Source organism: Odontesthes bonariensis, chromosome 11, assembly GCF_027942865.1.
Source record: "Odontesthes bonariensis isolate fOdoBon6 chromosome 11, fOdoBon6.hap1, whole genome shotgun sequence".
In the NCBI taxonomy this organism is placed as follows: Eukaryota; Metazoa; Chordata; class Actinopteri; order Atheriniformes; family Atherinopsidae; genus Odontesthes; species Odontesthes bonariensis.
The window spans coordinates 18,704,659-18,722,611 of NC_134516.1; the positions used below are offsets into that span (position 1 = coordinate 18,704,659).

Sequence of the window (17,953 nt, forward strand, 5' to 3'; positions counted from 1 at the left end):
CGCATTGGGCTTACTTTCACGTGGGACGACGAAATTTGGTACACTCATTTATCATGCCCAGACGCACAAAAAAGTCTCCTGCCGCCATGGTCCCACGTCCACAGGAAGGCGGCCATTTTGGATGGAAAGTGAGTTTTTGTGCCATTTTTGACTGATTCCACGCCTTGCATTTGATCGAACTCGTCCTACAGATTTAATGCCACATACTTCAAACGTGGCCAGGTTACTCTTAAGACATGGGGGGGGGGGATTATGGGGAAACTTTTTCAAAACTTAAAGGGTGTGGCCGTGGCAAGGCGGTGAAAATCATGTGATGATGTTTGTGATTTGAAAGCCTTATCATCATCGCAAAGTCATGAAACTTGGCACATACGTCCACCCTGTCGACCTCGTACGTATGTAAAGGGTATCGTGTGTGGGCGGAGCAAAACGTCTCAGTGGCGCCCCCTAGAAATGTTCAAAAACTCCTCCACATTGGGGTTATTATGTGCTCGTACGTACACAGAGGGTATCGTGCGTGTGGGCGGAGGTGCGCGACTACGACGTCCACATCTGTTTTTTCTTTAGTCTTTTTTTTACCACATCTGGATTTTATTAGAGCAGAGCGACAGTCTGGAAATACTTTAAATGAACATAAGTTGCGCCGTCTGACAAAAGAAACAGAAAAATATGTGAATGAGAGCAGCTTTATTGGGAATTCAGCTGTGTTAATATACACTTACACTTTACTGCTTTAACATAAAGATGCACACTATCCCTTTATGGTTGTTTTTTTTTCTTTTTTCTTTGTTGTTACCAGCTTCTTCTGCTTCTGTGCACTGGATGGAATCTTTGGAGCACCTAGGCCCGTTCCAGTCCAGCTGTATATACATTTAAAACGCATTAATCTGGGAGCGTTGGCTCGGTTTCGTACGATCACGTTCAAACAAACACGTTTACATGCATTTTAAAAGTCTGCTTTTAGCCTAACACAATCATTTCTCTTTTCTTTTTTTCACGTAAACATACTGAAACAGAGGATGTAGGCTTTATGCAAAGCCTAATGCTTTAAATTTGGGTGAAATGTACGAGTTAAAATCTTTTTGCTCCGATTGCTTTTCAGCAAATAACGAGGGAGCTTGTAACCCAGCTCGTTTCCAACAAATCTTTACCTTTTATTTGGAAGGTGTGCTTATCTAAAGCCGGCGGAAAAACGGCTTAAAAAGACGGAAGCAAAAGCTCGATTATGGCCGTCTGGTCAATCACCTCCGGAGACTTCATCTCACCTACAGATCTAACATCAGTGTGCTTATACTCGAGACAACACAATGGCACAGATTCCTACCAAAACACAGTTTGCAGTCCGGCTGTATGTTTTTTTTTTGTTTTTTGTTTTTTTCTTCTCTCACCGTTACATTCTGGATATTTATAAAGAACATTTACTATCAGTACATTTAAAATAGCCACCTACGCAAACCCATGGAACATAGATCCAACTGAGAATTACCAGAAAAAGGTATTTACAATCAAAAATGCCAAACCACGAGAAAATAAAAGCTACTTTTGCACATCAAATTTGCTAAAACTACCTTCTTTTTTAATTTTTTGTATTTATCCCAAGCTGAAGAACACGGTAGAAAAGCATGACCCTGACAAAATAAAAAAAACTCATGGTACATCCAAGTTAAGGTTTAATTTGACCCCGAACCCGAGTCAAACCCACCGAAATCCTTCCCGCTGACAATCAATGATTGAATCTGAGCGCTTCTTCCAAAAAGGAAAGGATTGCAGTCGTTGGACTCGGGCCCGGCTGGAACTGGTCTCAGATCAGAAACAGCTTAAAATCTGGCCTGGAGCTCTACAAAAAAACCATGAGTAATGACGCTTTCGCCAGCTCTGTACCAAGCAAGCAAAACTTTGGCTAAAAAAAGAAGAGCATATGAAGCTTTAGCAACAGACACACAGTCATACCACAGACCTCATATGCTTTGCAGACCCTGATAGTGGAACATTTGTGTTATCCAAAAGGATGAAAAAGTGGTTTAATTTGCCTAAAAAAGGATAAAACATTCCCAAGTCGGGAGGCGGCGTTCACCTTTTCCCAAGTTAAAAGTTCCAGTTTTCTCCCTCCCGACCAATCAAGCTAAGGATGGAGAAAAAATGCAAAAGAAAAAAATAACACATGCACAGAGCTTTAATAAAATGTAAACAAATTGTACATCATGAACTTCAATGCTTTATGGTTTCTCCTCGCCGCGCCTTTTCTTTGAAAAATAACGAAACAAAAGGCCAAAATAACACTGAGACAACAGTGATGTGGTGCTTTCGTAAAGGTTATCTGAGCCCGGAGCCGTTCAACAGTGACAGAAGGTGGGCCTGGTTAAGGCTCTGGTGTTCTGGGCTCATTTGCAGCGCGGAGACTCGACTGTGGAAACGGAAACTAAATGATACCTGCACTTTATTCATAGCTCCGTAGTCGAGTGCCAACGCTACAGATGAATGCTTCTCTATAAAAAAAAAAGAAAAGAAACTGTATTATTTGGTTGTGTCTGACCTGATTTGGCTTTATTACACCTGATGTCTGATTGGCTGGCGCTCGGGGTGCAAAGGGGGGCGTGGTTTGGGGCAAAAGATGGGGGGCTGGTATGGAAGTATTTCTGTGCCATCAGAGTTTGAATGTGAATTACTAATATTGAATTTTTACAGCATCAAAATCAGACTTTGAATTTGAAAAACCAAGTGTAAAAAAAAATTCAACATCTAAAAACAAATTCAGTGGAAAAAAATTCAAATTAAAAAAATTCAACTTCAAAAACTTCAGTTGGAAAAAAATTCAACTTCAAAAAATTCAGTGGAAAAAGAACCAGACAACATCCAACTCAACATTGAATTTTTTTTTAGATGTTGAATTTTTTTTACACTGATTTTTGTTTTTAGACATTGATTTTTTTTTTTTACACTGATGGTTTTTCAAATTCAAAGTCTCATTTTGATGCTGTAAAAATTCAATATTAGTAATTCATATTCAAACTCTGATGGCACAGAAAACCTTCCATAGGGCCGGACGCTGCTTAGGAGCTGAAAAATAACCCTCCCTTTAACAACCCTGAGGCAACTACGAAGCCGTGAACCTTCCAACCTTCAAAAGCCTTTGCCTGCGCCTTCTACAAATCTACAAACATTCATGCAAGAAATTTACGAGCGCTATCTGTGACACTGACAGGAAATGGCTGACCGTGTTCCCCAAATGGCACATATTCGGTTTGCAGGGCTGTTTTCCTTTTGATTTCCGTGCGCAGACGCACTCAACCCAGGCGTAATGTACAGTGCATGTTCAGACCAGAGTGTTCCAAAAAAAGTAGCACCACCCTCCTGTGACTCAGATATCATCAGTGGAGCGGATAAGGCGTTGTAGCTTTTACTCAGTTTCACAGAGAGCGGAAGGTGTTGCTGGTTTTTTTTTTCACGAATGCTCTTTACAATGAGCAAACCCAGCATCACTCAGGTTTTTCTAAACATATTTGGCTAAATTCTTCACTGTAATTTGCAACCATACAAAAAACCACCCAGCTTTACTTCAATAGCACCATATGAATATTGTTCCCAAATGATAAAGGGGGAAGGGATTATTGGACATTGGGTGTGTGTGCATGTGTGTGTAGGGATGCATCCCATGTTGTTAGACCACATACTGTGTGTGTGTGCTGAGCATATCTCCCTGCTGCAGAGGAAAACCCTGTATGTGTGTGTGTGTGTGTGTGTGTGTGTGTGTGTGTGAACACTAAGCACATCTCCCTGTGTCGGAGACTTGCATAGCTTCTGCAGGACCGGAAGAGCAATTGTCCGTTTGGAAGGAGCCTTTGGCACAGCCTTGGCTGATAACTGAAGGCAGTACTCAAGTTGCACCATAGAATTCAAAGAGACAATCTGCCCTTATTGCACCATTAGTACATGTGTGTTTCATATTTGCACCATATGAAGTGGGATTAGCAGCCAATTGACTCTGCAGCTGGAGAGCGTTGCACCGTATGAACAGCGATGCTTCTGTTGCACCTGCTGAATCTGCTGGCCAGATTGCAGCAAAATGAAGGGATTTGTTTTGTTTCGTTCATCGGCTAGCACCACAAAAACACAATGCAAGCTCGCTCCTCGTTTGCGCTTCCAATTTAAAGGGATACTTAAGCATTTCTAGTGTTTGTCCTCTTATTATTTGAATTAATTAGCACAAGTTCCTAACCTGTGGCCCAAAGGGTGCTCGATAAATGAATGTAAAGCGAGAAAAGCACAAACTTCAGATGCGTTTTTTTTTATCTCGCAGCCCTCCAGAAATCATGTAGACAAAACCTTCAGGGTGCTACTCAACCAATCGTACTACTATAGCCATTAGTCCGCGAAATGTCTAATTTTGGGCATGAAAAATAGTAAGATTTGGCTATAATTCTCTGGGTGCAGCCAATAATGGCCTCCCTCAGATACTGTTTATCGATATCGGCATAAATAATCAGTTATTTTATGTTTTTATGTTTCTAACCTGCCCAGGGACTGCAGATGGAACTAAGCTTCTAAGCTACAATCTGGTGCAGGTCATCTCTTTACTTTGTAATTAATGTACTTTGCACATGGTCCCTGACTAAATAAACTAAACTAAACTAAACTAATATATAGTTTATCTGTCAGCATCATACCTGCTGTATACGTTGGTCAGAGTGATTTTTTTCCACCATCTAAAAGAATCTCAAAGCGGTTCAAATGACTGATGATCTGCTGTGAAACACAATGGAAATAACTCCGCCTGCTGCTATTGTTGCCTGGTTAGTTTCTGTTTTGTCTGGCTTAAAAAAGACAAATCCAAAGACGAGGGGAGGATGTAAAGAAAGGCAAAAGGAGAAGGAAATAGGCCTTACTGGGAGTAACTGAATTGCTTTGCTGAATGTAGGCAAAATCTAATTCACCGCTAAATCTGACCCCCCCCCCCTTTTGTTTTATGGGCAAATGTATTAAAATAAACGAGTAATAATGCTTCCAAATACATTCAGCAATGTGTTTATTTCAGAGACGACTCTCTGTGGGTTTTAATCGTCAAACTCATTGGAAACATGTTTTTTTTTATTAAATATATGTGTTTACCATTTGGTTATGAAGAGTATAAACTGACCAAGTTGTGATTTTTAAAGGCAGTTGGAGTATAGAAACACTATCCTGGAGTAAGAATTGAAGGTTTGTGCACATATGAGACCGTATCGGAGCAAGAGGGCGTGTGAAGTCGGCCTCATATCCTCTCACTGGAAAAAATCTAAATCTTACCAAGTATATTTGTCTCATTTCTAGTCCAAATATCTCATTACACTTAATATAAGACACAACTGCCTAACAAGTACTATTTCAGCCAGATATAGGGACTTGTTTGAAGACAATACATCTGGAATATCTTGTTAAATGAAAAAGTCTTGAAAACATCTTGTTTTGAGTCACATGAACCAAGCTTTTTTTTCATTTGAAGAGGTTTTTAAGCTAATTTCAAGATCACTTTTAGCTCAAAAGTCCCAAATATCACATCTTATTTCAAGAAATCTTGACAAGCCGATTTTCACTAGTTCCATTGGCAGATTTTATTTTTGCTTATTTCAAGCTGTTGTTTTTGTACTTATTTTTGGAGGGGCATTTTTTCCAGTGCTGCCGTGTTGGGTTGTGAGGTTTGCGTTGTTTTAGATGGCGAAAGGTCACTCTTCTGTGGCTGTTAGCTTAGCTGTGAAGCTAACTTTTAGCTTTGAGACCGCTCATAAGTATTTCCTACAACCCTTTTTAACCAAAAATACGAGCTGTGCACCCGATAAACTGCTAATTAATTCCTTAAATATAAGCTGGAACCTTGTTTTTGTTATACGCACCTAAATATCAGTGTTAGCTGGTGGCGCCCACATTTTTCTCAACACACCTGAGCAAAGAAGAAAGAGGCCAAAACTCCAAAATATCTCAAAGTATCCCTAAAACGTTCTTTCTCTATCTCTTTGTCTTGGTCCTCTCCGGCAGCAGCGATGCCAATAAGCATGTGTTTGTGTTGATTTCTTCTAATTACACCATGTGTGATGGGGCATGGCTTTGTTTTAGGTTTGAAGCACCTTTGTTTTTTGCTCGCCATCCCACTGTGCGACAGCAACCCCTTCGTGGCACGTCACTTCAAGAGCTGATGGGCCGATGACTGATACGTCGGCTCATCTGTTGTCGCCTGCCAAGTTAACAGCTTGGATCGCAGGGATAAACAAACAAAAAAAGAAATAAATAATGAGCCACACAACGCAGCTCAACCGTGGGTGGGCTTTGGAGGAGTCGAGATTGGACGCGAGTCATCTGGAAGGTTGTGACGATTAAAGTCCACAACTGTTTTATATCGGCTTCACTGGCAGCACCCTGTTAGCTCTGACCAACATGATTAAAACATCACACACAGAAAACATGGATCAAAAATAAGTTGATGAAGTCTTTAGCATTGTCAAGCTCTGAGCCAAGCCTGAGCATTAACAGCTATAAAAAAAATAACCAGAAATACTGAAAACAAGCCATGAAAGAGGTTCTGTTTCTTTCAGAATTCATGAGTAATTCTGAAGTGATTCATAAGATGTGGATTTATCTGCTCTATTTTGGAAAGTCAAGGAAAAGCTGGTAAATGAACTAGAGTAGATGTTAGGAAAACAGAGTTGCTATCGCTAATGCTAATGCTAATACCCTCAAATATAACGTTTTAGGTGTAAAAGAAAAAGTAGCCTCAGTTTTTATGCTAAGCTACGCTAAGCTAAGCTAAGCTAAGCTAATTGACTTCTGGTTTGAGCTTCACTTTTTTATGTACCTGTATGAAAGTAGTAAAGGTTTTGTCCTCAATCTCTGGCAATAAAAAAATAAAAACATTTATCTCAGATTGGGTGCTATTATGTGTTTTGATTTGAAACTTCAGGTGCAGCTTAGCCACCGTGCCGTGTCCTTGACTTGCAGACAGTTATTTCTCCAGTATGTTCCTTGTTCAGTTCTGCAGCTACATCTGGTTCTGACCTTTGGGTGGTTTGCTGAAATCTGAAGGCGCAGTTCAGAAACCGACACACGTGTTGAGCTGATATCGGCTGCACAAAAAGACCACGTGTTACGAGACCCGAGAAACTCACCGGAGAGGTTGCTGAATTTTAAATGAAACACTTGCATACAGTGTGCATTTAGCTAAAACTTGTGTGTGCATTAGATAAATATCCACTCTAAGTCTAAATCTTTTCCATCGTGCTCTGCTAACCTTCCCAACCAACTCAAATAACCGATGTGTCCAGGTGCTTTTTCCAACCAAAACTTAACACTACATATAAAAAAAAACATCCTTTCTGTACATAGAAAATATATACACCATCTATACTAACAACAACACGATCTTTTTTATTTTAAGTGACGTTTTTTTTCTTTCTTTCTTTCCGTCACATCACTTTTATTCTACTGAAACCCGTGAACGTGTGACACGAATCGCGACATAAATGTCGCCGTGGAACTGTGCTAATTTTTTTTTTCAGTTATCTTCTTCACATGCGAAATTCAAAAACAATGAAACCAAGTGAAGAGTGATTTGGAGGAGCTTGGACGGAGACACAGGAGGGATTCGGTGAGAAAGGAGGAGATGGGCTGGTGCTGATGAAGCAGCTTGCTGAGTTATGGTCGTGGTATTCGCAGGTTGGAAACGTGTGTGTTTGATTGTGTACGTGCGCAAAAATGTGATGATTGCTTCAGTGTGTGCTTATATCGAGTGGTGCTAAATCTCCTCTAAATCTGAACATCCACATATACATACGTGTTTTTAACGTGTGCTCAGGTGTACTCGTGTGTGCTCGTTTTCGTGCGTCAGAGCGAGGACTCGTACTGCAACAGTTCATACAGCAAGGGTCCGTCGCGGTAGCGGATGCCCACAGCGGCCGGCGTTATGTACTGCAGGATGTTTATAGTCCTCCGCAGGCGCCTGTCTACGTAGTGGGCGTCCCATGCCGGGTAACGCTTCCTGGGCATGTCGATTTTTATAAGAGGGCCCTCGGGCTTGGACGTGGCGGGAGCAGACCTCACCTGGAAGACGGGAAGACACGACTCAGCCACATCCTCCTCTGTTTGGGACTTGGCCATGTGAGCCGGGGTCGGCGGGGCAGTAGGCGGGGCAGAGGGGGGCAGAGGGAGACCCCAGAGCAGCTGAGCGCAGCAGGACGAGGCCGGACTCGGCTGGAGGTGGGCGGTGGCGGGATGCAGGAAGCCGTAGTACAGCAACATGACCAGGACGCCCCCGGCGAACGTCAGGTAGACGCCACACAGTGCTGGGACGGCGTAGGAGTCGGTCAGCACCGGATCCCTGTAGGCGTACCTGCAAGATGGTGGAAACGTAGCAGTTAAAGTCAAAAGAATACCTTTAAAGGTGAGCACAGTGCACACCTTACCAACTTACAGTTAATGGTTCAGGTCCTACTTGGAGGAGCAGAGTTATTTTGTGAGTATTGGAAGTAATCAATCTGATCGAGTGGCTATGATGTGGAGTTCCTCAGGGGTCAGTTCTTGGACCCCTTCTGTTCACCCTATATATGCTGCTTCTGGGTCAAATTCTGAAGAACTCTAAAGTCAACTACCACAGCTATGCAGATGACACACAGATATATCTGGCACTGTCTCCAGATGACTGCAGTCCTATAGAGTCATTGTGCGACTGCTTAGAGCAAGTCAAAAAGTGGATGAACCAAAATTTCCTTCAGTTAAATCAAGAAAAAACTGAGGTCATTGTGTTTGGCAACAAAGAGAAGAGGTTTGCTGTCAGTAAACATCTTGAGTCACTGTCTCTAGAAACTAAACACCAAGTCCGGAACCTCGGCGTGCTGATAGACTCAGACCTGACCTTCAACAATCATATCAAATCAGTCACCAAATCAGCCTTTTATCAACTTAAGAACATATCCAGAATGAAGGGTTTCATGTCCCAAACAGATCAGGAGAAGCTGATTCATGCTTTCATCTCCAGCAGACTTGACTACTGTAACGGTCTCCTGACTGGACTCCCCCAAAAGAGTCTCAAACAGCTGCAGCTCATTCAGAACGCTGCAGCCCGAGTTTTAACCAGAACAAAGAGATCACATCACATCACCCCAGTTCTCAAGTCTTTACATTGGCTCCCGGTCAGATACAGAATAGATTTTAAAGTTCTGCTACTCGTCTACAAATCACAGAATGGTTTAGGTCCAGAATACATGAATGACATGCTGGTAGAGTATAAACCCAGTAGAGCTCTGAGATCTACTGACTCAGGTCAGATAGTGGAGCCCAGAGTTCAAACTAGACACGGTGAAGCAGCTTTTAGCTGTTATGCTGCACACAACTGGAACAAACTACCAGCAGAACTGAAATCAGCCCCAACTGTAAGAACTTTTAAATCCAGGTTAAAAACATTTCTCTTTCCGTGTGCTTATGGTTGAGTTAATACTTTTCTTTTCCCCCTCTTCTTTGATTGCTTTTAACTGTGTTTTAATCTTTATTCTATTTTTTTTCTCTTTAAATTGCTTGTTTTTATGCTGCTTTATGCTGTTCTTTTAAATGCCTTGTCTTCATGTAAAGCACATTGAGTTGCCTGTGGTATGAAATGCGCTATATAAATAAAGATGCCTTGCCTAACTGTAAGGCTCCACCACATAACGAGTATTTTTCTATATTTAGCTCTTTGTAAATCAGTACATCCCATTTTCCCTTCCAACTCATTACATACTGGCGCTTGTTTAGGAGCCCGCTGTGCCTCTTTTGGACTCGCAGGCTTTTCCAGGCTGGTAGCATCCAACCGCTGCATGATGTCATCATGGTAACATGGAAAAAGTTGGCAATAAAATGTATTTTATTGTGAATATCACCTCCAACCATGAGGTTTTCCTAACTTTTAATTAGGGCTGGGCGAGTTAACTCATTATTATTGCGTTAACTCGCTAATTATTTAATGCAGACAAATATTTTATCGCGCATTAACGGAGGTTTTCCATCCATCCATTTTCTATACCCGCTGAATCCGTCGGTCGGGTCGCGGGGGGGCTGGAGCCTATCCCAGTGGTTTAGTGCAGGTTTTATTATTTATTTTATTTTGTAAAAGTCTGCTGCTGTCTGCTGGGGAACCAGAAAAGAAAGTAATCGGTGGATCCACCAAACATGGAGAAGGGTACGGAACTTTTACTCGGCCATTTTCATTTTAAAGTTCTTCCAGACGGCGGAGTCGACAGAAGCAAAGTCATCTGTAAACACTGCCAAGTTGAATTGTCTTCTCAGCGTAGTAGTTCCAGTCTAAAATATCACTTAAAGGCAAAACACACAACTGATAGCAGCAAGTCATTCAAGGAAACAGACAGTGGAGCGAGGCTTCTACATAAAAACTACAGAAAGATGCTGATGTTAAAAGTGTGTTTGCACAACAAATGTTATGGCACTTTCATTCATATGGCAGCACATTTAAAATAAAACTAAAAGCTAAAAGCTACTTTTGAATTCTTTTTTGGATTCTGTGTACAAATGCGATTAATCGTGATTAATCAGGGAAATCATGTGATTAATTAGACTAAACATTTTATACGTTGCCCAGCCCTATTAATAATCATATCAAACATGGAAAATGTTGGCAATAAAATGTATTTCATTGTGAATATTACCTCCAACCATGAGGTTTTCCTAACTTTTAATACCTAATGAAGTAGGAGGGAAAATGAGGGAAGTCAAAATAAAGACCAGAGAAGAAAAGTGAAGGTTGTAGGTGGTCTGTCCCTTTCCTCCAGTCCTACTTCCTGCCACGGTCCATGTTAATCATTCATAACCCAGCTCCATAGAATGAGGTTTGAAAGGCTGAAAACTGACACGAGGAATGAGAATGTGCCGTCAGGAAGCCCGTTCAGACCGACCGAACAGCAGTTTCTCAAACAGGAGTGAAATTCCTTTGGCATCTGGGCCGCATGTGTTTCACATGTGTTTAGCTGGAAGGATATATTACATCAATAATACTTGCTGGTAGCATCAGTTTACGGCGTGCGTTGGTCAATTTGTTTCTATCTCCAGGCTGCCTGTGGGAAGTACTTTTGTGTACCGAATCCAAACATGAAACCACTTTACTCTTCCTGTCTACAGCGGTGTTTAACAGTCGAACCAATCCCATCTTGTATGGTCACACGTTCCCAAGCTTGTCAATACATAAGAATCTCTCCGGCAGGTCCTGGGTCTGCTCTGAGGCCTCCTTCCGGTGAGACATGTTCATAAAACCTGCACTGAGAGGCGTTTGGCCGGCACCCTGACCACTTCCACCGACTCCCTTTTGATGCAGAGCAGCAGAGAATCTACTCTGAGCCTCAGCTGGAGCTACTTATGCCCTCCCTCAGGGACAGGAGGCCGCTCAATCACTCCGTCCTGCCCACGCGCCCCAAGAAGACACTGATACACTTAAACTCCTCCCAACTCACTCACTCCAAAGGGTGTCAGTCCACTCTTTTCTCAACTGAGGGCCACGACCTCAGGCCTGTCGATGCTAATTCTCATCCCAGTCTATTTGCTCCTGAACACTGAGAGTGCTCTGTTCTATGCTGTCGTAGGCAGAGGGCTGGACCCTCTCAGTGCTGTGGTGGACCAACGGATGAGGAGGAAATTAGATTCTGCTTTGGAGAATAATGAACATCCTCTCCACAGCATCCTGACAGGACAAAGGAGCAGCTGCAGTGAGGCTGCAGGACTGAGAGGTTCAGGAGGTCCTTTGTCCCCACAGCCATGAGGCTTTTTAACAGTGACTGCTGACATGTTCTTCTCAAATTTATTTATTTCGTCATTCATTATTATTATTATTATTTTTATTATTATTGTTGTTGTTAATATACAATCATTGTAAATATTTAAATTTTTTTGAGCTACTTGACTAATTTGAATTTGAATGAATAAAGTATTTTTCTATTCTATTCTGTTCGATTGTATTCTATTGTATTGTATTCTGTTCTTGTCACGCCCACGGGACTTATGTTTTAAGTTTTATGTTTTAGGTTACGTTTTGGTTTTTAGTCCATGTTTAGTTTTTAGTTTTGCCATGTTTTAGTTTCCCTTCACTCAGTTAATTAGTTCATTCCCCTCACCAGTCTGTCATAGTCACCAGCTGCACCCTGTCTCCAATCACTCCCAGCCCTCTATTTAGTTTCCAGTCTGCCCTGTCATTTGGTCGGATCTTTTCGTTACTACCTTACCCTCTTACCTTGTTACCTTGTTACCTTGTTCACCTACCTACCCATGCTACCTGTGCTACCCATGTTATTCATCACCTTGAAGCTAAGTATTTATTCTATTTATTCCATGCCATGCCAAGTCTTTTGTTTGTTTTTCACAGTTAAGTTTTTGAATCCGGCTCAGCCGCGCTTTTTGTTTGAACTTTGTTATTTTTGTGAAATAAATCCAGTTTTCTTTTGAAAGTCCGCATCCGTGTCCTACTCCACCACCCCCACCCTGACAGTTCTATTCTGTTCTGTTCTATTCTGTTGTGGGTATGGATTGAAATGTAGCTTTACTGATATTTTTGGGAAAGCATTCAGGTCCTTCCAGCTGATCCATTGTTTGATCTGCAACATTCTCCAACAATAAGCCCCCGATGCATCGAAGCTGTCCCACAACAGCCCTCCTCCGGACTAGATTTCCCGGTTATTATTACTTTACCCCAGGTCCCCCCATTAAACTAATCCCGTCCGAATAGGGCTTAAGACGCTGTGGGACAAACAGCCTTCCTTTTCCATAATGGTAACTCACCACAGACCAGTGAGTATGGTGTTCTCGGCCAGCACCACGGTGTAGTACGCCACCATTCTGTACCGCGTCCGGCCCTCCTGCACGTTAAACCAACAGAAGATGTAGACGATGCCAACCACCATGTTGAAGAGCACCTCCTCCCACTTGGACATGCAGAAGTCGGTACCTCCGTGCACCACCCAGAAGGCCATGGCGCACCAGTGGAGCACCACGAAGATGCCGAAGTAGATGTGGAAGAGGGAGGCGAAGAGCGCCAGGGAGAGGACTCGGGACGAGATGGTGAAGAGGCGCCAGAAGAGGTGCAGCAGAGCGCCGCGGTAGCTCATGCTGCGCTGGTCATCACGGGAGTCACGCAGCAGTTTGTGGTAGGAGGCCAGAACCCAAGCGAGGGAGAGGAGGGATGCTAGGGAAGAGATGCCTGCAGAGAAACACAGCAAGGGTTACGAATGATGAAAATCAGAGTGAGACAGAATCATTGTCCCAACTTTCAATAAAAAAACAACAAGTTCCATGAGTCACTGGGGGTGTTTATGTGTTACGCTGTGAGCAAGCTTTAAGTAAGAGGTGGCGTGTGTCACGACAGAAACATTTGGCAATGACGCTTAACGGCATCAGCCTGAACGATGAAGTTATTTTTACTGCCCCAGCTGCTGCATGCATCCACCCCCCACGTGCTTGTCATGAATTTGCATTAAAGCAGAAAGTGTCCCAAAACTCGGGAGTGACGGATGAATAAGACCAGTGGGTGGCCGTCTGGATCAGCGATACTCACTATTTTTTTTATTCACAAGAGCCACATTGGCAGAGCAAAATCAAGGGAAGAGCCAATTTTACGACAACATACTAAAGTCCCCTTTTGCAAATATGCATTTCTACATATAAAACATCCCACAAAAAAAGAAACAACACAGCCAATACATTTTCATTAAGACCACATTTATCTTAATACTGGGATGAGCGGAAGCTGGCATGCATGTCCTTGACTTTCTTCATGTTGTATTTGTAGTTTGTTGTTGTAATCATAGTGAGACATTCAAGATGAGCATGGTTTTTGTGCTGGTTTTTGCCCTTTTTTAGTTAAAAAACAATTCATTGTGCCTGCATTTCGTGGTACTCCCAACGTTTGCCTGCTCTGGCGTCTTCATGCTGATTTTCGTTTGTTTTTTGTGCTGGTTTTTGCCTTTTTTTTAAATTAAAAACCGATCCATGTTGCCAGCACCTCGCGCTGGCTAAAGGAGCTAGCCTGCTCTGCGGTCAAGTGTGAGGGTGGGTTGAGCGGGCTGCGTTGCCAGGTTTAACAGAGCCCCCTTTAGGAAACACCATTAAGCCTTAATTAATACTTAATAAAAATACTTGATACTACAAAAACGCAAACTTAATAAAAATACCTAATACTGTGCCGTATTCACTGTATGTTATTTGAAAAAATGTATTGTTATTGTTACGATATTGTTATAAGCTACTATGCGAGTGCGAGCCACCAATTAAAGTTTGAGGAGCCAAGCAATGAGTATCTTTGGTCTAGATGATACATTTCTTGGATGAATAAGGAAGAGGATGGGCACGTCATCCAAACTTTTACCTGAACACACACACTGGGAGGAAAAAAAAGGGTGAAAATCCGAAAGGCAGCACCATCTGCAGCCACACACTGCTGAGCACAATGTGTGCAAATTGCTAATTACTGCTTGTGCAGCTGTTGGCCGACAAGTGCTTTGTTGGTTACATGAAAACAGGGCATTATGCCGGTAAAAGTGTCAGGGACACGGCGTCATTCGTGTAGCGCTGTGTTTGTGTTTTCCTGGATTAAGAGAAACCCCGTGCGGCGCCCGCTCCACCTACACTGCAGCGTCTCAGCCCGGTTCTCCTGGATCATGATGCAGAGCTGCAGGACCAACTGAGGCGCCGACTCCAGGAAAGTCTCTAACAAACGCAGCATGTTGACGTCCGCGTACTCGAACATCATGGCCCAGTACCACCGCCGCTGGTGCTCCTTCTGCCGGCGCGACATGACGCCCAGGTAGAGCGTCCTGATGTACCTGCAGGGGGTTCAGAGGCACGAACACACACTTTTCAGTTAGAATCATCCTCTCAGTCAGTGTTCATACTGCTTTTATCTTCAGTTTTACACTAAAACGTTGCCACTTCTGATGCTCTTAACCTGATAAACAGCATCCTAGTTTGCAGTTTAGTCTAGGCTGTATAACCTATGGTGTATTTTGACTATTTTCTAACATTTAGAACACAAGAAAATCAGGAAAAGAATCAGCAGCAATACTTGGATGAAATGAGTTGAAACAGTCGGGATGAAACAGTCGGGTTGAAACAGTCGGCATGAAACAGTTTTGAAACAGTCGGGATAAAACAGTTTTGAAACAGTCGGAATAAAACAGTTTTAAAACAGTCGGGTTGAAACAGTCGGGATAAAACAGTCGGGATGAAATAGTTTTAAAACAGTCGGGTTGAAACAGTCGGGATAAAACAGTCGGGATGAAACAGTTTTAAAACAGTCGGGATAAAACAGTCGGGTTGAAACAGTCGGGATGAAACAGTCGGGATAAAACAGTTTTAAAACAGTCGGGATAAAACAGTCGGGATAAAACAGTCGGGATGAAACAGTTTTAAAACAGTCGGGATAAAACAGTCGGGTTGAAACAGTCGGGTTGAAACAGTCGGGATGAAACAGTTTTAAAACAGTCGGGTTGAAACAGTCGGGATAAAACAGTCGGGATAAAACAGTTTTAAAACAGTCGGGATAAAACAGTCGGGTTGAAACAGTCGGGATGAAACAGTTTTAAAACAGTCGGGTTGAAACAGTCGGGATAAAACAGTCGGGATAAAACAGTTTTAAAACAGTCGGGATAAAACAGTCGGGTTGAAACAGTCGGGATGAAACAGTTTTAAAACAGTCGGGTTGAAACAGTCGGGATAAAACAGTCGGGATGAAATAGTTTTAAAACAGTCGGGATGAAACAGTCGGGTTGAAACAGTCGGGATAAAACAGTTGGGATAAAACAGTTTTAAAACAGTCGGGATGAAACAGTCGGGTTGAAACAGTCGGCATGAAACAGTTTTAAAACAGTCGGGTTGAAACAGTCGGGATAAAACAGTTTTGAAACAGTCGGGATGAAACAGTTTTAAAACAGTCGGGATGAAACAGTCGGGATGAAACAGTTTTAAAACAGTCGGGATGAAACAGTCGGGATGAAACAGTTTTAAAACACTCGGGTTGAAACAGTCGGGATGAAACAGTTTTAAAACAGTCGGGTTGAAACAGTCGGGATAAAACAGTTTTAAAACAGTCGGGTTGAAACAGTCGGGATGAAACAGTCGGGATGAAACAGTTTTAAAACACTCGGGTTGAAACAGTCGGGATGAAACAGTTTTAAAACAGTCGGGTTGAAACAGTCGGGATAAAACAGTTTTAAAACAGTCGGGTTGAAACAGTCGGGATAAAACAGTCGGGATGAAACAGTCGGGATGAAACAGTCGGTTTGAAACAGTCGGGTTGAAACAGTCGGTTTGAAACAGTCGGGATGAAACAGTTTTAAAACAGTCGGGATAAAACAGTTTTGAAACAGTCGGGATGAAACAGTCGGGTTGAAACAGTCGGGATGAAACAGTCGGGATAAAACAGTTGGGATGAAACAGTCGGGTTGAAACAGTCGGTTTGAAACAGTCGGGATGAAACAGTTTTAAAACAGTCGGGATAAAACAGTTTTGAAACAGTCGGGATGAAACAGTCGGGTTGAAACAGTCGGGTTGAAACAGTCGGGATGAAACAGTCGGGATAAAACAGTTTTGAAACAGTCGGGATGAAACAGTCGGGTTGAAACAGTCGGGATGAAACAGTCGGGATAAAACAGTTTTGAAACAGTCGGGATGAAACAGTCGGGATGAAACAGTCGGGATGAAACAGTTTTGAAACAGTCGGGATGAAACAGTCGGGTTGAAACAGTCGGGATGAAACAGTCGGGATAAAACAGTTTTGAAACAGTCGGGATGAAACAGTCGGGTTGAAACAGTCGGGATGAAACAGTCGGGATAAAACAGTTTTGAAACAGTCGGGATGAAACAGTTTTAAAACAGTCGGGTTGAAACAGTCGGGATGAAACAGTTTTAAAACAGTCGGGTTGAAACAGTTTTAAAACAGTCGGGTTGAAACAGTCGGGATGAAACAGTTTTAAAACAGTCGGGTTGAAACAGTCGGGATGAAACAGTTTTAAAACAGTCGGGTTGAAACAGTCGGGATGAAACAGTCGGGATGAAACAGTTTTAAAACACTCGGGTTGAAACAGTCGGGATGAAACAGTTTTAAAACAGTCGGGTTGAAACAGTCGGGATAAAACAGTTTTAAAACAGTCGGGTTGAAACAGTCGGGATAAAACAGTTTTAAAACAGTCGGGTTGAAACAGTCGGGATAAAACAGTTTTAAAACAGTCGGGTTGAAACAGTCGGGATGAAACAGTTTTAAAACAGTCGGGTTGAAACAGTCGGGATAAAACAGTTTTAAAACAGTCGGGTTGAAACAGTCGGGATAAAACAGTTTTAAAACAGTCAGGTTGAAACAGTCGGGATGAAACAGTCGGGTTGAAACAGTCGGGATGAAACAGTCGGGTTGAAACAGTCGGGTTGAAACAGTCGGGATGAAACAGTTTTAAAACAGTCGGGATGAAACAGTCGGGTTGAAACAGTCGGGATGAAACAGTCGGGATGAAACACTCGGGTTGAAACAGTCGAAATGAAACAGTTTTAAAACAGTCGGGTTGAAACAGTCGGGATAAAACAGTTTTAAAACAGTCGGGTTGAAACAGTCGGGATAAAACAGTTTTAAAACAGTCGGGTTGAAACAGTCGGGATGAAACAGTCGGGTTGAAACAGTCGGGATGAAACAGTCGGGATGAAACAGTCGGTTTGAAACAGTCGGGTTGAAACAGTCGGGATGAAACAGTCGGTTTGAAACAGTCGGGATGAAACAGTCGGGATGAAACAGTCGGGATGAAACAGTTGGTTTGAAACAGTCGGGTTGAAACAGTCGGGATGAAACAGTTTTAAAACAGTCGGGATAAAACAGTTTTGAAACAGTCGGGATGAAACAGTCGGGTTGAAACAGTCGGTTTGAAACAGTCGGGTTGAAACAGTCGGGATGAAACAGTTTTAAAACAGTCGGGTTGAAACA

The 17,953-nt window shown here is 42.5% G+C and overlaps 1 protein-coding gene across 2 annotated transcripts in view; it reads right to left on the bottom strand.

Annotated features, from left to right (window-relative positions):
• The window catches only part of xkr6a (XK, Kell blood group complex subunit-related family, member 6a), a 61,423-nt gene that overhangs the window by 553 nt on the left and 42,917 nt on the right, over nt 1-17,953 (bottom strand). The window contains exons 2-4 of one of the 2 annotated variants that reach the window (XM_075477847.1): nt 14,617-14,813; nt 12,775-13,192; nt 8,065-8,353 (exon numbers count right to left, since the gene is read on the bottom strand). In XM_075477847.1, coding sequence (XP_075333962.1) covers nt 8,065-8,353; nt 12,775-13,192; nt 14,617-14,813 — 904 coding nt within the window. Of the gene's footprint in view, nt 1-569; nt 8,354-12,774; nt 13,193-14,616; nt 14,814-17,953 lie in introns of those variants that run through there. The other variant, XM_075477846.1, reaches the window with a different exon arrangement.